The sequence below is a fragment of the Diadema antillarum genome, unplaced genomic scaffold (assembly GCF_040938485.1).
Source record: "Diadema antillarum isolate AM-2024a unplaced genomic scaffold, OU_Dant_1.0 seq00001533_RagTag, whole genome shotgun sequence".
Taxonomy (NCBI): Eukaryota; Metazoa; Echinodermata; class Echinoidea; order Diadematoida; family Diadematidae; genus Diadema; species Diadema antillarum.
In genome coordinates this window covers 171,010-195,813 of record NW_027272265.1, presented here as the reverse complement: position 1 = coordinate 195,813, position 24,804 = coordinate 171,010, and the positions used below count along the sequence as shown (strand labels likewise).

At 39.5% G+C, this 24,804-nt stretch overlaps 1 protein-coding gene across 1 annotated transcript; it reads left to right on the top strand.

Annotated features, from left to right (window-relative positions):
* The first annotated feature begins 3,428 nt into the window (after window positions 1-3,428).
* LOC139710435 (mixed lineage kinase domain-like protein) lies at window positions 3,429-24,516 on the top strand. Its single transcript, XM_071622349.1, has 10 exons — window positions 3,429-3,704; window positions 8,567-8,738; window positions 10,922-11,039; window positions 12,023-12,118; window positions 12,664-12,790; window positions 13,565-13,674; window positions 15,554-15,780; window positions 17,893-18,044; window positions 22,429-22,490; window positions 24,251-24,516. The coding sequence occupies exons 1-10, from the start codon at window positions 3,508-3,510 to the stop codon at window positions 24,514-24,516; spliced, it is 1,527 nt and encodes a 508-aa protein (XP_071478450.1). The 5' UTR covers window positions 3,429-3,507.
* Window positions 24,517-24,804: the final 288 nt, after the last annotated feature.

Genomic DNA, 24,804 nt, shown 5'->3' with positions numbered 1-24,804 from the left:
TTTTGCAGCAACATTCATGACATAAAGAAAAAAAAACACACACACACCAAAAACTAGGCAGCGAGAAGATGGAGTGTTTATGTCAAAAGCGTGGCTTCTCAGCTGATTATCACTTTAGTAGGATGTCATATGACAAGTTGTAACTGATGGGAAAAAAGGTGAGCAAATTTCAAGAACTTAATAAGTTCGTTTTGGAACAATACACGGAATTTCAGTCCCGGATGGAGCCAATGGAAATACACGGACGTCCCGATGTCTTCACGGAGGCAACATGGAGTAGACGCACGGTGCCTAATACAAGGAAGAGTACGGACTGATTTTCATCCTTGATCTCCGGGATGAACTATTAAGCAAGCTTTTGTTGTTGTTGTTGTTGTTGTTGTTTGTTCGTTTGTTTGTTTGTTTTTTCCCCACGGACATGCCGGAAGGCCAAGGATCACATCAAATGACTTCACGGAGTCGACTCACACCGGAAACAGCTCAGATGATCCCAGAACGACGATCCGTGATGATCCGTGATGCGATCCGTGAAAGTGGAAAAGGGGTTTAAACCGACGCACTGTATCAGGCTATCACTTTTCCTGATGCCTCTATTATTGCGGACTTAGCCTGGCGTTTTCAATGAAAAACGTTACTATTATTAATTGTAAAAAGCAAGTACCATACAGCAATTCCTTTGCAAATATAGGCAATAAAAAGGTCGGGGTAACCATAATTGCGACTGACTGTGACGCGATGTTTATCGATATAGGCATTAAAAGCACCGGCCCCTAAACCAATCGAAATAACCAGAAACATGCCATTCCTCTGATGGTCTGATCAAGGAGGGGGGGGGGGGTGGAGGTAAATATCCCAGGTTTAATCATCCTTGCTTTAATTGTCAAATAATTCAAAGAAACAACAACATATGAAATAAGGTGTATTTTCAATCACGTTCATTCCACGCCCCATGCACCACTTGTAAAGTCTGGCAGCGGTCATTTCTTTTCACCTAAGAATATTACGAGCAAGTTCCAGCGGATCATTTCTGATTATAAATAATTTCTGCTTGTCTGACGTAGGTCTATAGGGCTCACACGCGTAAATAATTCCCCATAGAGATGTGTGTTAAAATTCAAATTTCAAAAAATTCTGTAAAATAGCTGGGAGAAATGAGGTGTTTCAGTTTCACTAACCTGGATAAGTGACATATACCCCTTCATCCATCAAATTTCCAGGGTGGGTTCTTCAGCTCAAATTCTGTCCAAGGGTCCGCAAAGCCAGACTACGAGTTCTAGTCACTCAAGAAATCACCTATTTTCCGTACACATACCCAATGAAATATAGTCCACTCAAATTCCATCAGAATAGCTTTCATCTTCCAACCCAAATGCAGTTTGTAGAGGAATTCATACTCAGTATCTACAGCTATTCAGTTTTTTGCCAAACTACATCATTGATATTTATCAAATCAATTTTTTTCTTCATTTAGTTTGGTATCTTTGGTGCAAATTTGTGAAGGGGTCTGGGACATTCCATTTTATTTACGGGTATGAGCCCTCAATAGGCCCCCTACCAATATTTTCGCAGACTCCTACCTTGGTGCTTGTATATCACCCTTCATCTTCATGCAACACTACCACTTCACGCACTCCCTATCTCAGTGAGCTCTCATTCCAAATCAATATCTCAAGGCAGATATAATAGGGAGAGTGGGGTGAACTGGGACCCGGGAGAAGTGGGACACCTCTCATATCTCAAAAAGTTTTGAACTAATCAGCTTTCAAGTCTTATTGCCTGTTAGGCAATAATTGGCAACTCTGCTGCAAAGTTTAATTTTGAATTATTATTTTTTTTGGACACTTTTTGTAGTTGTTTGCATTCAGTGTGAAGTTCTTTTTGAATTGATCATATAGCTTTAGCAGGTACTTATAGCATTATATATGTAGACCTTGTAAGTTCCAATAATTTGCATTAAAAGATTTTGAAAAAAATTAGCTCAGCAATTGTGATGTTAGCCGCCATTTTTTATTTTGTGGGTGCCGGGGTAAAGTGGGACATCATTACTGTCCCACTTCTACTTCGTTCAAAGTTATATGATAAAAATATTTTTGTTTTACATTCTTATTTTCTTTAAATTACAGGTACTTTAAATGCAACTTTCCAATATGATGAACCATAATGGATATATCACATTTTGCGATGAAACTCTTTCATGTGTAAATATTCACACACTCACACACACACACACACACACACACATACAGGCATACATTATTTTATGATATGCTTGTAAAAGTGTATAGCCAATAGTTACTGTTTATCCCACTTTACCCCAATCGATGTCCCACTTCTCACAGGGGATGACCCAGTTCACCCCGTTCAGACGCTCTTTTAAATCAGTAATTAAGACTCATAATGTGTTCTTGAACACATTATATGAGTCTTAATTGAGGAAGAATTAGTAACAACCCATCATATGTGGCCTAGCATCAATAGTCTTTGAGTCCGAGACATGAGTGCTAAATATCAGAAAAAATAAAAGTATACAAGAAAAATCATCAAATCACATTTTTGTCCCACTACTCCCCACCGCCACCTTCCCTGAGTGCACTTTCCATGCCCCCCCCCCCCCCTTACCAGTACCGCCACAGAACTCTACACTCTGTGTAAGAGTTCTGTGGTACCATATTTGGAGAGATTTAGTATGTGTGTGTGTGTGTGTGTTCAATTAGGATCGCATAATTCATAAGAAATATATATAAAAACAAAGAAAATGAAAATTGATAATAACATGACATAATGTTTGTTAATTAAAATTTCTGGGTGCACACCCCTTTAAAAATAAAATTTCCGTGGGAAAAAATCAAATCAAATACACCCCTTCTTTTTTTTCTTCTTCTTCTTCTCCTTTTTTTTTTTTTTTTTTTTTTTACACTATAGATTAAAGCGAGCCGGAAACGAGAGCACGCATTGCATGCGGCCCGATCCCTCCGACTCTCTACTTTTACGGAGGGGGATTCCCCTGAAGCCAGACGAGACGAATGGGGGGGGGGGGGTTATGCGACATCTTGGTTTAACGATTATTTACCATTATTATTGTCAGCATTGCATTATGATCGTTTTACCACGTAGCAATGATGATATTACAATAATTTATTTTTCGGTGATATAATCATATCAAATCCTACACTACACGGGCATACATTGTATCCCCCCTAACTGTAATACTAGTAGCTGGCTAACTGGATCCTCGAATGGTACTAAACAAAATGCGGAAGTGGAGGTCAATATCTCATGAATCTACACTACGTACTACAGTACAGTAAATCCCACCACGTGCGCGTGCACAGAGATCGTACACTACAACGATAGAATACTACATACAGTACAGCCACAGCTGGCGGTGGAACACATTCCGGCTCGACTCACACACTGCGGATGGTAGCATCTGTGCTGCTGCATACCACCGGATCCACAACCACCTAATTTTAATAGAAAATTCGATTGTGTGAATATCGTGTGAAAATGGCTGCTGTTTTACCAGCCATTGATGTCATTAAAGATATCATTTCTGTAGGAAAGTACATATACGAAGCTGTTCAGATGGTCAAAACATTCAAGAACCGCTCGAAAACTCTGGCCAAGCGCGTCGAAGTCATCTACCGCCCCATCAAAGAATTACAGAAGGACTTGGAGGCAGAGCCCGATCCCGACCTACACAGGTAGATAGATAAATTTAGATAGATTTTATTGACTCTTCCGACCCCATTCCGAGTACAACACATAAATACAAGACATGGTCATTACAATAACAAAGAATACATGTTTGTGATATACAATGTCAATGATTTGTAGGCCTATATAAACACCAAAATGGCCCATATAAAATAGTCTTGGTATACCTACTAAACATATATACACAGTGATATGTTGCCAGGTCCCAACAGAGCAAAATCACCAAAAGGTATGTGAAAAATCACCAAAAGCCATAAAGAATCACCAAATTTAGAAAAAGCGTAGGTAAGGCTTCAATTTCAGGGCAAAATGATGTCAATAAACCTTCATCAAACACTGCGCAAGTTTCGGTGCAATACCACGGCGCGCCGTAGTCACATACACAATGCAAAATGTGTATGGATTTTTGTGTTTGTGTGTTGAGTGACCAAAAAGGGGCACATGTAATGTTTCTGCAGGGAACAAGGGGAAACTTTGGGCAAAAATGCATTTTCTCTTTCACTTAGTGTGATTATTTTTCATCTGGTCTCAAAATCACCAAAAACTTACCCAAAATCACCAAATTTTGATTTGGTTACCAGACTAAAATTTGTCACCAAACAACTTCAAAACTCACCAAATTTTACCATTTTTGGTTCCCGAAATCACCATCTGGCAAGCTAGGTTAACTAATCGTATGAACCATACGACCAAACAATCGTAACATACAACTACTATAGATCGAGTATCACTGGATGCTTAATTTTTCTACCACTACGCGTTACAATATTTTCTTTCTTGACTAAAGTACACTCAACTTGTTCAGGCTTCTGCAAATTTGCAAAATATGACATGATCAGCCTCACAAATAATACTAATCTTTTAAGCTGTACTAAATGCGAACATGAAAATAATCTGGACATGTGTACTGAGCAAGGACGTTCAACCAAATAATGATTGCTTAAATATAACTGTCAAGGTATAAAACTTTACGTTCTTCAAGTACTCGTGTATATCATGCATCTACCATTGGCATTTCAGTAGTACCAGGGCAGGGAGGCTGAGCTGACGAGGTACCGGTATGAAAAGTTGGCACTTGAGCGAAAGATCAGTCTGTATCTTAATTGTCATATGGCTGGGGATAGGCGTAGTCATCTGTTCAGCGGAGACTACGTCTGGCTTAATTTAGCCCCGGTCACACAGCACTACACGTCTAAATCACTTACAAAAAGTTATGAAAATCTAGTACGTGGACGTGGACATGGACGTCGTGGTCGTAAGAGGTAATTTTTTGGTCAATTTTGGTTTGGCCGTGCTTTGTGCGGGGTATTGCCGTTGGCGGCTGTTCCAGCTGCTGAAGCACTGCCTATGCCAAAGCACGGCTAACCACGTCCAGCCACGTGTATGTACACGGAAAAATCCATTTGTCAGTGATAAGCCGCTATAAAATACACACCATTTCCCGTGATACCAACACGTAACGTACGTCAAATGACCATGCTCTGCCCATGACAGACCGCTAAACTTTCGCGTCTTACCCGCCTCTCCAAGTTTTAATCACTACCGGAACACGGATTATCAGTAACACGTGTGTTTCACGTGCGTTCAAACGTCTTTACCATGTGTGCCGCCCGTAGTTGTCAGCGGTATAAAATTTTGAACAGTTCAAAACTTTTTACCGCGTCCGACGCTGTTCCGATTTTTCCCCGTGTCCCGCCACATCTACAAATCGACCGTAGTAGCTCATCTTAAACTCGACATCAACACAAACAACATCGTCTGCTTCACGGGAGACCACTTTTTGATATGTTTTTTATTGGCCATGATTAAGCCGTAAAGCGCTGTGTTACCAGGCTTTAACCCCGGCGCGGGGCGCTCGGTAAGGGTTGGGGTCGCTAGTGAGGTTTACGTATGGCTATTAGAGTGGCTTCACGGAATCCCCTCAGAAAAACTAAACGTTAAAAGTAAATTTGATAAAAAATGATTTTAAAAAAACTCCTGCTGACAGACAGACGGACTTTTCCATCTAAGTTGATAGCACTGCAAGTGGCTCCTTTATCTCGGGGGTTTAGCCCAGCAGATCATGTGTGGGATTATCGGTGTAGATTTACGTTGTTGCATGATCAATGTTCTGCATTTTTTTTTTCTTCACTAACTGTTACAACATATTCTTATCATCATCATCATCTCTACGGGAGTGTAGGTATAGGTCCTGTTGGTCTACCGGTCGTCAGCGCTTGGTAGCACAGGTAACAGTCTATATCAAGTGTGAGCGTTGATGTCAGACAGAACGTGTCTAGATCTTAAACCATGTTTAAAAGAATGATCTACATTGTGATAGTGGATGTCAGGAGTGATGAAAGCAAACTGTTCCATGACTGGATGACCCTTTTGCTAAAAAAGTTGCTGCGGATGTTCAATCAACAATGGGTGGTAAATAATTTGAAGGGGTGGCCTCTTGTTCCATGATACTGCTGATTGTACACCTACAAAGAAAGACTGTGTGTTGATTCTATCTATACCATGTAGTATTTTGAAGACCTGGATCATGTCCCCTCTTTCCCTCCGGTAATGCAAAGAATAAAGATTAAGCTTCATGAGTCTCTCACTGTAAGAAATGGTGCTGAGTCCAGGAAACAGTTTGGTTGTTCTTCACTGTCATCAGTCATTAAACCTCGGTCTCCATGCAACACTGCAATATTGCAAATGTGGTTGAACCAAAGCCTTGTACAGTGCTAGGAAAATATCTGGTTTGATGTTTACGAAAGCACATATTCAGTGCAATTTGAGCACATCAAATAGACATGATTAGGCTGTTGTAATACTTTCAGATTTGTTTCAATCTGCAAATGATGAGTCTGCAGTGGGAATGTAACAAAATCTCAGAGGAGTGGCAGCCTCATCAAATTAAATACACATGTAGCTAGTTTCCCATGAGCATTATGCACAATACTTTTGGTAAATTAATGATCAAAGAGCTTGTAATGTGTAGCCATAGGTATATACAGGTATGGTATTGCCGGACACCATGGTATTACAGGACCGACACTCACATTTTTGCGTACTAATGACATTCTGTATGCGCGAGACTTCATAGATTAACCTCACAGAACTTTGTGTGGACCGAAATCGCAAAAAACGCGACATAAAAATGTAAAAACACTAATAAATTCACATTTTACCTCAAATTTATAGTTGAGTGACCCGCACCTCATCATAGTTAATATTTATGCATGTTTGAATCACATTTCGTGACTGATGAAATTCTATGAAATCCCACTCACATACAGGAAAAATGCTAAAGATTGGAATAGAACCAAAAGTTCACTGATTGATATCGGAAATTTGTAGCTATCATTCTCAAACGCGAACGATGCGGAATAGTTGTGCGCTAAGGAAGGGGCCCGCAACTCGTCACCCGCGCATGCAGCTCCCATAGACAAAGCACGTAAAATAGAAGTTGTTGATTTCTCACAAGGTTTTATTGCGTGAACTGTTTGAAATGTTCGAGACAGACATTTTACCGTATAAATACGAAATTTTAGCCTCATTTGCCGATTTTTTTCTTTGTCATCCGCTCGGTGAGAATGTGTACGTACGGTGATTTGTTAGATGAATGTGATTCTGGTGAAAGGACTAGGTGCGAAAGACGTCGATTATTTCATTGCGAAAATCTTGTCCGGAATTACTACGCGATTTTGCACCGCGCAAAAAGACAACTTTTTTTAGAGGGGTATGTTTGAAGCATATTTTCTAAAAACTGGAGCGAACAATTGACATAAGTTGGCTAAATTCGTAATTTCCAGGAGTCTGTGCAAGAATAAGTGGTGTTATTTTTAGCCGAAATTTCATCCTCTGAGTACGGGATTCAAAGCCACCAAAAAAAAAAAGCATCCGGTGATACGATCTACTCACCTACTAGTAGTGCTAACTATTCACATGCCCCGTAAAATTGCTTTGTGACACACGAGGAGACACAAAGCAGTAGGTTCACCCCTCATTTAACCCCTGGGCACTCCTTTTACACAGTTATACCATAGCGTTTGGGCTGGTCGCTGTTAAAACCCCTCATCTATATGCTAACATGCTAGCGTATGTGCAACCAAGGAGCAGCCAAAGCTAGGACTAGGAGTATGTAATGTAAATGTTCAAATGTTCAAATATGCACTGTAAAAGTTTTACTGGAGTGTAAATTCAGCTATTACTATTAAAGTGGGTAACATGTACAGTGCTATGAAATCACAGACGTTATGGTACAGTTCACCCTCGAGTGGTAGTGAGAAGAATCTCATTGTTGATGATTGATACACCAGGGGGATGGATTAAAGCCTCGTGTAGCCTAGGATTGAAACTTCTTTGGTTTGAATATATGATTAGTGAAAATTAGAACACACTGAAGTAGCGAAAAGTAACCAAAACAGCGATACTCATTATTAGAAATATCTGAGTCATTGTATAATGCTATCTCTTCCTTTGTCACAAAGAGCTCTATAAAAGGCATAATATGAATTATCATCATTTTAGGGCTTGTTTGCAAAGTCAATTTACTACTCTCTGACCTGGCAAAATAATGATAGATAGACCCCACCATAAGATTCAGGCTAAGTTTAGGGTTTTATGTACACGTATCATAGCGATCATAACCCTCATGCAGAACTATGAACCGGTATTTGAGTTCTGGGGCCTAGCATATCATTTTGTTATTGTATGTATATCCCTGATGTGATTTCGAAGGAAACCATGAAAATATCCATTATCCAAATGTTCACTTAATAAGAGAGCAGATCAGAAGCCGTGCATGAGGGTTAAGACTCATTCTGAAAAAAAAAAGATTAAACAAAAAACACTGTCATTTTGTTTTTTTATCAAGGATACTTAAGGATCTGAGAGATTGCTTTCAACAGATCAAGGCTTTCCTGGATAAACTCAGTGGCATGAGAGACTTCAAGAAACTATGGACTCGGAAAAGCGTTGACAGTGACTTTGATGGCTTCAACAACCAGTTGACCACTCGCCAACAGAGCCTGTCCCTGATTCTTCAGGTTTGTATTTTGTACAGACTTGCCGTGTGCATCTCTCTGATTCAGCATTTTTGAATTTGGCTGTGTATTGTAAATGGTGACAGGCCTATACTGTATAAGCTGTTATTTTCTTGAGGGTTTCATTTTTGTGAATTTCGTGAATCACTGTTGGACCGCAAATTTATCAACACATCAAAATGTCAAATGTGCTGGGGTAATAGTGCAATTACAATATCCCCTGGTCAATTTGCAAAAACAACATCTCGCAAAAAATGTCTTAGACCTCATTCGTGAAAATAACAGCTTATTTGTACATGTATGTATACCACACCATTGCTAGTGTCAGCAGAAAGCAAATCTAACCTTACTATACAATTGTTAGTATCAGAGGAATTTAACATCTAACTTCAATCTTATACTATGTATAGCAATGTTGCAACCTCACTACCCCTCTTATTGATTTGTTACAAGGGCACTACCCACTCCTGACGTTTCGGCACACATGTTCTTGCTGTTTTCATGAGAATTCTCTTGAAAAATTCAAGAACTTGAAAAGAACTAGTCAAAAATAGCATTGCTCATTGTTGCTATTCTTGTTGATCTCTGTTCTGTTGTTGTTATTATGATTATTGTTATTTTTATTATTACCTCCACCAAGGAAGGCGGTTATGTTTTCATCGGCATTGGTTGGTTTGTTTGCTTGTCTGATGTTTTCAAAATAACTCAAGAAGCTGTGATCAGATTTGAATGAACTTGCAGGAAAAAGTTGATAATGACACAAGAAACAGATGATAAACTTGTGGTAGACTGGTGATATGGGAATTTCTGGAGATTTTTGAAGGTAAAATCTTTTTTGTAAACGGGGTCAATGAATTTAGAGTTTCAGCAGTGCGTATTTGAAGTTTGTATACTGCATAAGCTTATTCGCGAGGGTTTAATTTTCGCGAATTTGGTGGAGGTCTGCACTCTCCGAGTGCTTTTCTAGCTACTGTTGTTATTGTTATTATCATTATTATTATTATTATTATTATTATTATTATTATTATTATTATTATTGTTATTATTATTATCATCATCATCATTGGTATGATTTAAATTTAGGCTGTTGTAGTAATTATTACATTCTTGTGAAGATGTTGACCATCGCGGTGAATACTATGACGATAGGGAAACAATTATTCATTTGTCTCGCGAAGAAGATCGTAGAAAGGTGTACGACGTTTCGCTCGCTACTGCTGAGCTTCGTCAGGTACAATAAGACACGTTGGTGCGTGCACGCAAGTTATAGCGTGTATGCGGACGTGGTAGTGGGCCCGCGGCCGCCGGAGCCGGGTCGGGCAGTGCGCCACACTGTGTCCGCTGTATGCTGCGTTCATGCGGACCTAGTTGGCAGCACGTTTCCTCCCCCAGCGGGGCGGGCAGTGCGCCATCCTGTGGCCGCTGTTTACAGCGTCTATGCGGACCTAGTTGGCAGCACGTCGCCCCCCGGGGCGGGCCGGGTAGTGAGTCCTCCTGCGTCCGTTGACTGCCGTCACGATTCGGTGGCTTTGGTTTGTGCATAGTGTGGTGGTGTATGCGAATGCAACGCATCCATGACTCAGGTAACTCTATGCCGACGTCCCTGTTGAGGTTGTCCTTACTGAGTCGTATATGGACGTCGGCATAGAGTTACCCGAGTCATGGATGCGTTGCATTCGCATACACCACCACACTATGCACAAACCAAAGCCACCGAATCATGACGGCAGTCAACGGACGCAGGAGGACTCACTACCCGGCCCGCCCCGGGGGGCGACGTGCTGCCAACTGGTAGGTCCGCATAGACGCTGTAAACAGCGGCCACAGGATGGCGCACTGCCCGCCCCGCTGGGGGAGGAAACGTGCTGCCAACTAGGTCCGCATGAACGCAGCATACAGCGGACACAGTGTGGCGCACTGCCCGACCCGGCTCCGGCGGCCGCGGGCCCACTACCACGTCCGCATACACGCTATAACTTGCGTGCACGCACCAACGTGTCTTATTGTACCTGACGAAGCTCAGCAGTAGCGAGCGAAACGTCGTACACCTTTCTACGATCTTCTTCGCGAGACAAATGAATAATTGTTTCCCTATCGTCATAATTATTACATGTATATTACTGTTTTAATCATCATTGTTGTCTTCATTGTCACTAATGTCAGTTTTCTCTTTTAAAACACAACAGGCCAAACTTAAAAGTCAATTTACTACAGCAATGAAAGATCAAATGTCAGAAACATTTGAGCTGCACAAGATTCTGAAGACAGATTTGGAGGACACGAGGAATGATCTCGCTGAGTTACGTAAGTCTGCCGCCTGTCGGATATTCAGGGCACATATCAAAGTATGCTGTGAATACTGTAAAATCAGAAGTATTCAAGGCATGAAACCTTCACGAATAGGAGCTGGAATTGCCACTGGCAAACGCTTTTGCATGCATTTTACTTTCGTTTGGAATCCTGATGGCTCCTCACAAAATTGGCAAAAGTTTCATGTGCATGAACATTTCTGATTTCAAGCTGTACCCTGAATAGTGAACTTTGGAGCTATATTCTCTTTAGCCTTTTATTCCCTTGAGGTGCTTACTTGATCCTCTATCTCCAGTGGAAGAAAGTTCATTTAATAGGTGGAATGTCTCCCAATGTGTGTGTGTGGGGGGGGGGGGGGTGGGGATAGGGAGTGAGGGGTCGGAATGGAACCCATAATCCAGTCCAAATATATTAAAGTTAGTCCAGATGATAACAAAGAGTAAAATCCCAAGAGTTTAAGGGTTGAAATTTGACTGAAATCGGATAAAAAAAATAAGGAAGTTACCGGTATGACATTTTGAAGTTTTGTACATTGGATATGAATATTCAAATGAGTGAGCTAACGTGTCATAACCTCACAATTTTCCATTGATTGCGTACAAAAAACAACCTACCATTGAATAACCTCTCTCGATAACAAGGTAAACTAGCTGGACCTACATGTAAAGATCTTGTTACAAGAGATTCCCTTGTATTTAAAATTTAAGCTAGTGGCGTTAGATTTATGTCACAACAGGAGTCACTCATAAAAAAAGAATACCATAAAATAAATATTCATGCACACTACACCAAAACAGATTCGCGTACTTCTTGTTTTGTTTTGGGGTTTTTGGTGCTTGCTTGTTATTGTCTTTTTCTTTTACTTCATACTATGAGTACATTCATTGCTATTTTTGGTTATCGTGAAAAGTATTATCAGTATTCAACATGTCACTATCATTGCGCTGCTTCTTCTACTCCCCTTTCAATCATTGCAGTTGAACTAGGACTGGAGACACAGGAGATGGTGGAAGAGCTCAAGCAGCAAATTGCAGACCTGGAAGCTAACCTGAAGTTTAACCAGAACCTGGACAGTAGGTGCAGCCAGAAGACTGCAAGACTGACGATATCCGGCTTTTATATGCAAATTTTGATCCTGCCTCCAAAGCAAACTTAGCTTTTGATACCACTGTCAGTGTTTAGTGATTAGATTTTTTTCCTGAACCTGGGACTGGCTTTATGTGAGCCGCCAATTTTATATCAAAAATATGTTTTGCCTTTAGGTCTACACCTATCAAGCTTCCAAAGGAGATACACAAGGATTTGCCAATTTGAAGACTTAGCTTGCTGTATTCACAACTGTTTGCCAGTTATTAATTTAACATTCAAAATTTAACATTCAATTCTGTTGAAAATTATTGAATATTCTGTGAGAACTATCAATTACGTACTTCTGAGAAATGAAGGCAGTGTCAAGAAAAGGAAGACAAGTTTTAACTCAAACTCATAAGACAGTGCAGTTTGCAAGAACCTTGGCTATGTGCAGAAAATGATCCTCTTTTCAGAAACAAACACATCTTCATTTTCCAACTCTTGTCATTTTCTTTTCTTTTCTTTCTTTTTTTTTCTGTCCACAAAGCTATGCGAATGAGTCATGAAGACTTCGATGGTGAGACGATCCTGCATGAGGGCACTTTTGGACCGATCTACAGGGTGAACCACAAGCATGAAAACAAATTGCTGATTGTTAAGGAGATTACTGACAGGTATGACTGCGTCATTGATGCAAAACCGATTTCCATCAAATAAGCTTTGAATTCTGTTAGAATTATGTGGTTTTTTTTGTATGTCATAATTATAAAGTTTAAAAAAAAAATCATCAAAAAACAAGCAAAAAAAAAAACAAAAAAACATTGGAAACCTGAAGCCCATTCAGAACTAAAACTGTGTCATTCCTTTCAAGGCTCTTGAATAGAAAAACATATTCAACTCATATTTTGTAAATTCCTTACCCTTATCCCAACCCACTCAGTTCACCGTAGTGCAAGGTAGAGAACCCCACTCGGGTGCAATACTGTGAAGGTCCCGCTTATAGACCATGTTACACTACAAGATACAATAGCAAGTAGGAGCATTTGCACAATCTTAGGTACACGCCTATGTTGTAGTTAATTAGTTTCATTACATAAGGAGTTGCTCAGTGTACAAAGCATGTCAAAACTGCAAAGTGCTGTGAAGGTCAAGCACATCAAAATGTTGTAGCTGCAATGTACATTGTAGGGTCAACAATAATGCAAGCAAGCATTTCCTTCAAAAATGATGTGTTTTATATGAGCTGTAGTGAATTTGAATTTCTGATTGTCTTGAAATTTTCAGGAAGATTTTTTTGCACTATATCCAACACAATGAAAGCAGAGCTATACAATAGTCAGTGTGGTGCTTTCACTTGGTGTAGCCATTTGAAATCTCATGCCCTATTACATTATGCAGTCTCACTTTTTGAAGTTTTCCTTTCTTTTTTCTTTCTTTTTTAATGCCAGTGAATCGAAATTAACCCAGAAGGAGCTGCTACAGGAGGCGGATAAATGGAAGTGTTTGCGTTTTTCACAATTCATCGTCCAGCTGTATGGCTATGTAGTGGATGCAGAAGGTGAGAAAAGTCTGTGGAAGTCTCATTCATATTTCCCTTTAAATGTGACTGCATGTCTTCACTTGTGCTAACTAGTGTCTTTGTCTCTTTCGGGCTGACATCTATAGATAGATTAAAACCAAACACACACTGGTAAAAGTGTCAGTACTCCAATTCTCCAGTCCCTCCAAAATTGGCTACCCATACATCAATGTATCACTTTTCAAGTTCTTCTATAGTTCATAAGATATGTAATGATGTTGTCCCATTGATCTTACATCACTCCTTTACTTGACCCAATCTCTCTGTTCTTTACTCTGCACTTTAACTCTCTACGTGCCAAGTTCGCACGCCCGACTCAGTCGATGGCATGCCAACTTCGCACATTCTGCTCAAACGCACAAACCCGCCCAAAGCGGTTGATAAATCACCAAATGCTACAGTTCGTTGAAAGCATTTCTTGCGATTCCGTTCCTCTCACACATAACTTACATTTTGTTTGGTGATTGACCAGCAAGCGATGTTCCCCACTCACGGCACTGGATTTATGTGTAAATTCTAAGTTTCTGTCACTGTTTGGTGTACGAACGTCATGCTTTACAATTATGTAGCTACTGTTCATTTGAAAGAAAAAAAATATCATAGATTTGTCATACAATTAATACATCAAAGCAAAGCTTGCCATTTTCTTTACAGCTTTGTCCAACTTAGTAGAAATTCATAAAAGTTACATAGATTGGAAAAATATAATGTTTTTCCAAGGCATGACTCAGAATGATGTGGCAAACAAGGGGTTTCTACCATGGCACATTGAAAAGAGTTTATACCGGTACCATATAGTTTCCTCATACTTGGACCTACAGTTATAAGGCCTACAATGAGTGATAGGGTATTTTCTGTCTTGGTTCCATTTCTTTGGAAAAAACTTCCCTTTCCCATTCAAAATGTTCAAAGAGCAGACAGTTTAAATCAATGTTCAAAACTCACTTATTCAATCAATTGTAATATTTTCCCTCCTTTCCTTTGCTATGTACAAATCTCAATGTTCATAATTACATTCTTTATTTTAATTCAACTTTCTGTTCCGTCTCGATGTTCTTTTAAATGCCTGTATGTAGTGCTCTATGTATGTTGTTTATTATCATGATTATTTTTGTTATCATTATTATTATTATTATTATTATTATTATTATTATGTTAATTCAATTAGAGTAGTAGTAGTAGTAAATCAAGCAAAAAATGAGGAAGCTGTGATATTTGAAGTCTTGGATATTTTTACAGATTAGGGATATATGTGTTACAGTGATATGATTTTAAGTTGATGTAACAATTTTGTATCCCATGACTTCCAATCGCCTGCCCACAGGGCTTCACTGATTTTTACTTGTTTTGTTTTGGTTTACAGGAATTAAGAATTCTGGTTAATTTTTTTTTTTTTGGAGTTTTGGCATGTGACAATGCGAGACTTTGCAAGAAGGAGAGTAAGGGGCTAAAGTTGCTGATTAACAAAAGGATTACCAGTACCAGTATTTTACAAAACAGACCATTGATACAGTTGTGGAGCAATGCTGTCACCATGCTGTCTTGTTTGCAAACATAGCTTTGACCAGTATCATTTTGTTGCAAACTTCTCATTTTTGCCTGATTTTTTAATGAAACATTTTTGTATTCACTCGCCCACGCATACCGGATATTGAAAACACAACTTGAACTGAGTATTGATTCTAACATATTGGCGAATCACAACCAAAGATGCAATGCAAAAGTATGAGAAAGAGGTAGATTAACGTATGGATGTTGATATCAGCCGATGAATGGGCAGCACTCTGATCAGAATACCTTACTTAGTCCCACAGCCCTGTTTTTATGTTGTTCCTCTGATATGGCTCTGCTTTTGCAGCAAGGCTGTGCTTTGTGGTTGAATACATGAAGCACGGTTCTCTGCGCTGTGTGCTGGAGGATCCAACAGCCCACCCCTTACCCTGGGAGCCCAACAAGATACGACTGCGGATGGCGCGGGACTGTGCCCAAGGCGTCTATGCCATCCATTACGGTCAGTCTAAGCCGATGCTGCACCGTGCCATCACCACCACCCGCTTCTTTGTGAACGAGTACTACGCAGTCAAGGTGGGGCTTTATAGTGTCAGCAAATCTGCTTTATCCACTGCAAACATCACACTTTACAGTGAGCATGTGTAGGCCTACTAATGTGTACCGGTACTAGTGCACTTTAATAATTTCCTACTTTCTGTTCAAAATGGGCAAAGTTATATTCTGCAATCTACTGTACCTGATTTTATAAAATCTCACTATCAAGTCATGAAGAGAGAGAGCCAAGGATGATTTAATGCCAGTGAAGACTATACAGGAAAGTTACTGTAAGCCTGGGCCATACCGTGATATTTAAATTTTAAAATCGAATTCAGGTTTGTGACATGATTCAACAGAGTTTTGAAAGCTCTTTCTTATGATGTAACCATTCCTTTATTGTGATTTTTTAGGCACACAAGCCTTTGTAGGGTCCTTCTGCCATACAGGCAGCTACGTGACCTAGTAGGCTTTTAATCCTTTTATGTTCTTCTTCCATCCTCTGTTGTATTTAAGCACTTCGTCTAATAATCTGTGCTTATTACATTCCGGTTCCTTTCCTTGTCCTCAAACTCCAGTACCGTACCTATTATCTGTATCTTGTTCTAGTAAATTTTTTGTATGATTCTTTGTATACGTGCCTTATTGAATAGTCAGCATCATGTGTAAAGCTGTGTTGATAAAACTGCTGGAGCTTAACTCTTAACGTGCCATGGTCGCCGAACGGCGACCTTAGTCCTGACGTGCCATGGTCGCCGATCGGCGACTAAGAAGAGCGCGAAAAACATTGGTCATTTAAGTTCTTGTGGTACCATAATACGTTACACCAAGAAACTGCCACTGATATTTACTGGTAGCTGATTAGCATAGCCATCGTTTGCACTAAAAATATGAGTATACTTGCATAGGAAAATTTTGAGTAAATACGTGTTTTTTCAGCAAGATGTATTTTTTCGCGTCGGGAAAATCCGCAGAGAGCGCACCCTCTGCGAGCTGTGTATAGATCAAAATTCTCATTGATAAACCACGCGTGTGTATGCTACTGAATTTGCGTGTGTTGTCTATGCATTTCCACTCGCATTGTTCTGCTTGGGTGCTCTCCTGCGGGAGCGACTTTCATTTTGTCCCTCAAAGAGGGTCAAGCTTTCGTTCATCGGGCAAGTCTTTCATCCTTTTGTCTTGGCGAACTTCACTAATCGTCCCCACGCTAGCACCTATACAAAGGAAGAACACGCTTTTGTTCATGTCTATGCACATGTACAGTGGACGGAAAGTAGACCTGTAAACAAAGCATGCCGATTTCAATAGAGTGCGCCCGCCTGCAGTCTGCATAGACAAAAGAAGGATTAGTAGGTGCTTCCTTCTCAAGTGGACAAAAGACACTATTCCAGGACCCGGGATTTACTTTAGTTTCAAATACAAGATCTGGGACTACAGGACTCAGATTTGGGAATGAATTACCGAGGCAGAAAAAGAAATTAAAAAGACAAATTGAACTGCCAATATCTTTGGAATTATACAACTCTAGAAGACAAATCTGTTATCATTTTAAAGAGGAAATGTAGCTCTAAAACTTTCTCACAGAGTCAAGGCAGCGTTCTATTGAAGAAAAATCCTGACTGACTCTTTCTTTACATACTACACAAAAATTTATATTAACTTTTTAATGATATCGATTATTTTTGCAATATTTCAGGTTCAGATAGATATTACAGCAAAGTGACTACATGACACGAAAGACCAATTATTTCTTGATATTTGTTGTGTAGAACTCAATTCAGAACAGTCAATAGTTTCAAAGATATGACAGTTTGAAATTACATTGTCAATCTAGTTCGCAAACTTTCTGGCGTTGGGTAAAAACGTCTGGCATTTTAGGGGTTTCGGGTCTGGCACATTAAGAGTTAAATCAGTTTGGGTTTTGTTCTTGGCAGTCACTGAATGCAAAGCCTCTGCTCTATACTAAATTCTGAAATCCCCATAGACTTGATACGCAGGCCACCAGGTTCCCATGTGGAACCGGTTAAATTGACTTGTAGCAGGATTGGACCCATGATAGACCATCCTATACTTAATTTCATATATTTTGTTATTCTTACCTAGACATAATTTAAGTTTTCTGGATGCTCTTTGCTCATGTGGCTTTTGCAGATTTCGGACAATGGTATGACAAAGTCGCTGTCAAAGATTAGTCAGCGTAAAGACAAGGTCCAAGGTGATGTGGAGAAAGATGAGATGTTGTATCTTGCCCCTGAGGAGGCCAGCATTAATGGCAAGATCAGCATTAAGACCGAGATCTACAAGTAAGTTTTTTCTTTTTCTCTGAAATATCATTGTGCTTTCATTCAGCGTGGTTCCTTCAAGGAAAACTTCACCCAAATATATGTTAGTAAATTCAGCAATATTAGTAGAACACACCAGTGAATTTTTGAGGAAAATCAGACATTCCATTCACAAATTACATGTTTGTATTTCTGTGCAGGCATTGGGGATAAGAAGACTACTACAGTTTGTGATTGCACGTATGTACAGCAAAATAAAATCTTTAGAGAATTCCACAAGATTTCATTTTTGATGAAATGCACTTACTCCCTCAGCTACTAGAAATGTTGATATTGTTGTGTGATTAACTTCTCATGCTGAGTGGTTCAAAAACATATTCTCGGGTATTAGAATTCATGCTAGCCAGAAGTAGCACAAAATATGCTAAAATCAATGTATCATGAAAATTTCTGCATTTACATTAGTCATTGACACATATTTAGAGTAATATTGTTCTCCCAGCTTTCTGAAAGAGGTAAGTCAAGTACTCTTTCTTTTATGAAAATATTTCAAATTCTGTTTTTATTTTCTTTATATCGTCGAACAAACATGATGTCACAAACTGTAGTAGTCTTCTCATCTAGTGATGACTGAACAGGAGCATGAAAAATGTTTAACTCTTGAACAGATTGTCCACTTTTTTTGTGAAACTTTTGCTGATGTGTTCTACTAATATTTCTGCATTAATTTAATCCACTCATATGTTTGCAGCAAGAAATGAATGTCAAATGAGTCACCAAATAGCAGGTGATATGCACAACTTTAATTTATTCCTCTGCTGGCATTAGGAGAAAAATCACAGCAGACTGCTGCCATAATCCGACCAATTTTTACTTGCCACATTGTCTATCAATTGCCCCATTTCTTTGATTCTGTGGAAAGGTGTCTGTGCTGGTAATGTTAAAACAGCATTTTCAACTTGAGGGCTTTTCTTCTTACAACTGGACATCAATGCATGATGACATTGGATTAGAACATTATAAAGAAAATATGTAAGGAATTCCATAGAGATGCATTTTCTTGAAAATGGAAAGAATTTAAAAAACACTCAATCTTTCTCCAGAGGGCATGGAGAATGATATATGTGTTTTGATACCATCTATCAGTATCAAGTCAAAGATGGGTATTTGTAATTTTTCTGTTTTTTTTAAGTCTCATTTTGTTGGCTTCTAATCTGATCACCTGGATGTCTCAAATTGTTCTAGATACAGTGCCCACCCATTATAACGAACACAGTTATAACGAAATTCTGTTTAAAACGAAGTAAAAATTCAGACTATAACGTTATCCTCTGTATGTTTTTTTTAATTGCTTATTTGTTATACCCCCGCCAAACGAAGTTTGAAGGGGTATATAGGAATCAGCGGACGGTCGGGCGGTCGGTCCGTTGCAAATCTTGCGTCGCGAACTACTTCCTCAGTTTTCAACCGATTCCCATAAAACTTGGCACAGATGTGTGCCTTGGGTTGTAGATGTGCAAGACGTATTTATTGACAGTACCCAAAAGTACGTTGCCATGGTAATGGCATATTATGGGCAAAAATGGGTACAAATCTTGCGTCGCGAACTCCTCCCACAGTTTTTGATCAATTTTTATGAAATTAGGTACAGATGTTCATCTGAATTTGTTAATGTGCAAGACACATATTTCCGCAGTGGCAAAAAGTGCGTTGCCATGGTAACGGCATGTTATTGGTAAAATGTAGGGCAAAATGCTTCATGGCAAAACTGCTTCATCAGTGTTCTTCCAATTCTCATGGAATTCATATTGAATGTTTGTCTTAGGATATAGGTCAGCATGACACATTTCTTGACAGTGACAAAAAGTATGTTGCCATGGTAACAGCTCACATATTATGAGCCAAAATGATGGAAAATTTTGTGTTGCAAACTACTTCCTCAGTTTTTGCCCAATTTCCATGAAACTTGGTACAGATGTGTGCCTTTGGTTGTAGATGTGCAAGACGCATTTTTCGACAGTACCCGAAAGTACGTTGCCATGGTAACGGCATATTAATGGCAGAAGATCAAGGAAAGATCTTGCGGATTTAACTACTTCCTCAGTTTTTTGACCAAAGCTTATGAAATGTTGTTTGGCGGGGGTATAACCAGTCGCTGTAGCGACATTTCTAAGGAATCGCCTGCGGCGTCTATCCATCCGTCGTCCGTCCGTCCATCCGTCCGTCGTCCGTCCGTCCGTCGTCTGTCCGTAACGCTACAAAAACTTCAATAACTCTTTACTCTGGCCTTCAATTGCAATCAAACTTCGAGGGAGGAGGGGTCATACAAAGTTTCACATTTTACCATATATGGAAGGTCACCTCAAGATCAAAGCTCACAGGCAGGGGTCAATGAACTTTAGGGCCCAATGTTAAGTTTTTATGGCGCGTTTCTATTATGGGTCAAAACTTTTGATCCATAACTCCATTTCTGACTAAACTTGGATGGTAGATGTCCCTTGGGGAGTGGATGGTCACCACAAGGTCAATGATCACAAGCATGGGTCAACGAACTTTAATAGCCAATGTTAAGTTTTTATGGCGCGTTTCTATTATGGGTCATAACTTTTGATTCATAACTCCATTTGTGACTAAACTTGGATGGTAGATGTCCCGTGGGGAGTGGATGGCCACCACAAGGTCAATGGTCATAAGCAGGGGTCAACAAACTTTTAGAGCCCAATGTTAAGTTTTTATGGCGCGTTTCTATTATGGGTCATAACTTTTGATCCATAACTCCATTTCTGACTAAACTTGGATGGTAGATGTCCCTTGGGGAGTGGATGGTCATCACAAGGTCAATGGTCACAAGCATGGCTCAACAAACTTTTAGAGCCCAATGTTAAGTTTTTATGGCGGGTTTCTATTATGGGTCATAACTTTTGATCCATAGGTCCATTTGTGACCACGCTTGGATGGTAGATGTCCCTTGGGGAGTGGATGGTCACCACAAGGTCAAAGGTCACAAGCAGGGGTCAACAAACTTTTAGAGCCCAATGTTAAGTTTTTATGGCACGTTTCTTTTTTGCCATAAATTTTTACCCTTTTCTATCTCTTTTTATCTGTTATATCTCTTTTTTTTAAATCTGTTATATCCCATTCGCGTACAATTTCTTGTACACGAATGGGCGAGACACATTATGGCACTTGCCTTGTATTGATTATTTGTTTATTTTGGTTTTATTGTTTATTTGTTTATTTTGGTTTTATTGTTTATTTGTTTATTTCGGTTATAACAAAATTTCGATATAAAGAAAGAAAACTGCTGATCCCAAGGACTTTGTTATAATGGGAGGCCACTGTATCCCAGTCGGAGAGAGCAGAACTTGGAATTAAATCAAAGTATAGATAATTTATGACCTTTTAAAGGATTGTCCAATTGTCCACACACTCTCACTGAGTATTCTGTTGGAGTCGAAATATGTGCTTTAGTAAAACTTCCTCATGACGATGCCTTTCCAAATTTGATGCTGTCTTCCAATCAAAAGAAGGAGGATGGAGTGAATTTGCTCAGGAACAGCTACAGTATCATGAGAACAGACAGCAGCATTGTTGATCAGAATTAGAAGCAAGAAACCACTCATTAACATGCTACTATTAAAAATATAGTGTATAAATAGTGAATGGTCACAAGTGCGATGGTACAAGATTTCGCACAAAGGCGACAAGCTGAGTTGAATAGTGTGCCTCATCTTTCACTTAGTGCAAAATCTTGTTCCATTGCACGAGTAAAGACCATACACTAGTTGATTTATGCAACACCTCAAACATCAAGAGATGTGGTCCACACAGATTCTTGAATTTAGCACAGAAATGGCAACCATTTTCCATGAAAGATGAATGAGTAGCCGCAGAGTCACAGACACCTTGTACGTATGTGCACGAAGCAGATCGGTTGAAGTTGTTTACCAAAATGGGTGACAAAAGTATGCGCTTGTAAGCTCACTTGTAATTGTTGAACGTGCACGGCAAGTATTTGTTTCATGTGACATCAGAGCCGTGCGATGGAACAAAACTTCAAGGCAATCGGAGTGTATAACACGGAAGTCGATGGAAATGGGTGATGTTAGCCATGCGCTATCGATTTTTGCTCAAACAAAATTGCACAGCTGACAGCCACAGCATGCGATGGAACTTTTAACTAAATGTCACGTGATGGGCAATCGACCAATCGGATAGCTACATTCTTTCAAGATGTTGTATAATGTATATTACACAGGGATTGCATCTTTCATGTTGAGTGTGGTGGGGTACTTGTATCACAGATCACATTTAAGAAGCACTTACTCCCCTTCCCCCCCCCCCCCTTCCTGTAAAGCATCAAAATGAAATTTATCCTTCTATTTTGTATGCTATCTCTTTCCAGGTTGGGAGTTGTGTTTTATGAGATTGCCTCAAGGAAAAGGCCATTCCAGGCTACGGAAGAAGGTAAAGTATCTTGCATTTATTATTACATTATTTTTACATTTTCATCTTCTTCTTGAGAACCCCATGACCGATTTTCATCAAACTTGGCAGGTACATTGTAGCATTCCTAGAGGGATAGTGTGGTAATGTGAATGATTTTCACAAATCTTAACAAGACAATTTTATGAATGGTTGATCGATTTTGCCATCCAGGAGTATAAATAACAGAATGACATATTTGTTTTATCTCTCATTAAGGAGAAATGTTGGTTATAACCTGGGGAAGATATAATTGTGAGTTGTATTCATGTTAGTGGAAGCATAGTGTGCTCTTCATTTCTACACCTATATCAGATGACTACTGAATTTGTGTGATAATATGAAATGCATGAATATTCATCATCCTCATGAATATGCATGACTCCCAGGGTAGTCATTCAAGTGTGCACATAAATGTTCATACATCACAAAAACTAAGTTCTTTGGTTGTGTGTTCATAAGTTTGTAGATTATTGTTTTGTAAGCAATGATTCATCTGTACATAATAGTTGATTTATATTACAGAGTTTATATGAAACAGTGGAGTTTAATTGTACAAGATGAACTGTTCACTCTGTGGAGTAATATGGAACACTGGGAGAGCTTCAGTAGTAGCCAAGTACTGAGAGGTGGAACCTCCCAGGAGCTCAGGAGAGCTGAAACTTAGTACATATATGCATGTTCTACCTGACAGTGATTCTCTTGGGAATTTTAGGGTCAAAGGTCAAAGGCCGGGTTAAAATGCAAAAAAAAAAAAAAAACATTTATACTGAAATTATACTTTTTTCACCTTACCTTGGAAATTGCTCAATGCATATAAACTTATGAAAGGGTCAAAAGTCAATTAAAAAATCCTCAAATCCCCAATTACATTGTACGAGCACTCTTATCTTAAACAATATAGCCATATATCCAATTAAACCTAGTTCAAGGAAAGTGAATATTCAACATATTTGTGACAAACCTGTCATTTTGATGTTTTACCGATTATGTGAAACTGTCATCATACATTGTCAAGACATGGTACTATAGACCTATGAGGAGAACCATGCATTATGGCAGAGGCATACCAGTTGCCATAGCAACATTTTTAGTTGTCATTTGCAATGGGGAAATTTTTCTCTTGAAACACGATATTTATTTCTCTTTGTAGTCCATCATTGTGGTTTTTGATTGGGAATTCCACCTGTCAGTTAACCCATTGAGGACGTGTCCCAAGTATACTTGGGCACGGGTCTAGGGGAAATGCGTGTTATAGTAAGTCCCAGATACAAGCAATATCATGCTTTCAAAATTAATGGCATCTACTACACAGTAGTCTACAATCTTGTAATATATTGTATGTAAAGCTGCGTTCTATCACCATGCATGTACTTTATACTGTAAAACACAATCTTTTGGTGGCATGAAATTTTCACGAAATGAAGCCAACGGCCTTTTACACAGCATGACATTTTCGTGAGTCGCCTTTAACATTCAATGTATATATAGTAGACAAGAACTTTCGTGTGCATTTCAATTTCGCGAATCTTGGCTCTCGCAAACTTCGCGAAATTAAAATGCACGCGAACATTCCTTGTTTTACAGTATAGACTGCACAGTCAACAATACAGCATACATATTACAGAAGTCTGTTCTAAACATTCATATCTGTTGCCATAAGTCTGCACAGGCGGATGAGTTCTATTGTGGGCCAGTGAATTAAAAGTCATTTCTCCTTCTGATGTTTCCCTGTTGCTCAGAGAAGGGAAAGACGCTAGACGTCGCAGAAAAGCGCCAATTCATCAAGAGTGGTAAGACAGAGAAACCACCCACTGACATTCCCGAGGATTTCCGCGAGCTCATTGAGATCTGCCGTGCAACACGTCCAGGAGACAGGCCAGACACAGGAGGTGAGTCGGAAATGGAAGCCAGAATTACCCGCTCTCTTTTTGTCTCGCCCACCGGAGGTGAAGGCAAGACTAAGGGATCCAAATGGCGTCCGTCCGTCGTCCGTCACAAATGTTAAAGTTTACTTGCAAGACTCTCTTATGATGCATAACTTGGCAACTGTTACAGCAATGGCAGCCACACTTGGGTGATAGAAGCACTAGGGGTATCTTCATGTTATGGTGTTATCAGAGGTCATGTGATGATGTCAAAGGTCATTTGAGGTCATATATTAAAGAGTATGTGCAAGACTCTCTTTTCTACGGTAAAGTTTACCTGCAAGACTCTCTTTTGACAAATAACTTCACATAAGTTGCTTGGATTACAACCTAACTCGGGTCATAGATGCACTGGGGGTACCTTCATG

What these genes read in the sequence shown, in the direction of transcription:
- LOC139710435 (XM_071622349.1), top strand. Translation starts at nt 3,508, where the DNA reads ATGGCTGCTGTTTTACCAGCCATTGATGTCATTAAAGATATCATTTCT. An exon ending in GTTTAACCAGAACCTGGACA is followed by an intron (nt 12,119 to 12,663) that starts GTAGGTGCAGCC and finishes CTGTCCACAAAG; the next exon opens with CTATGCGAATGAGTCATGAA. An exon ending in GTTAAGGAGATTACTGACAG is followed by an intron (nt 12,791 to 13,564) that starts GTATGACTGCGT and finishes TTTTAATGCCAG; the next exon opens with TGAATCGAAATTAACCCAGA.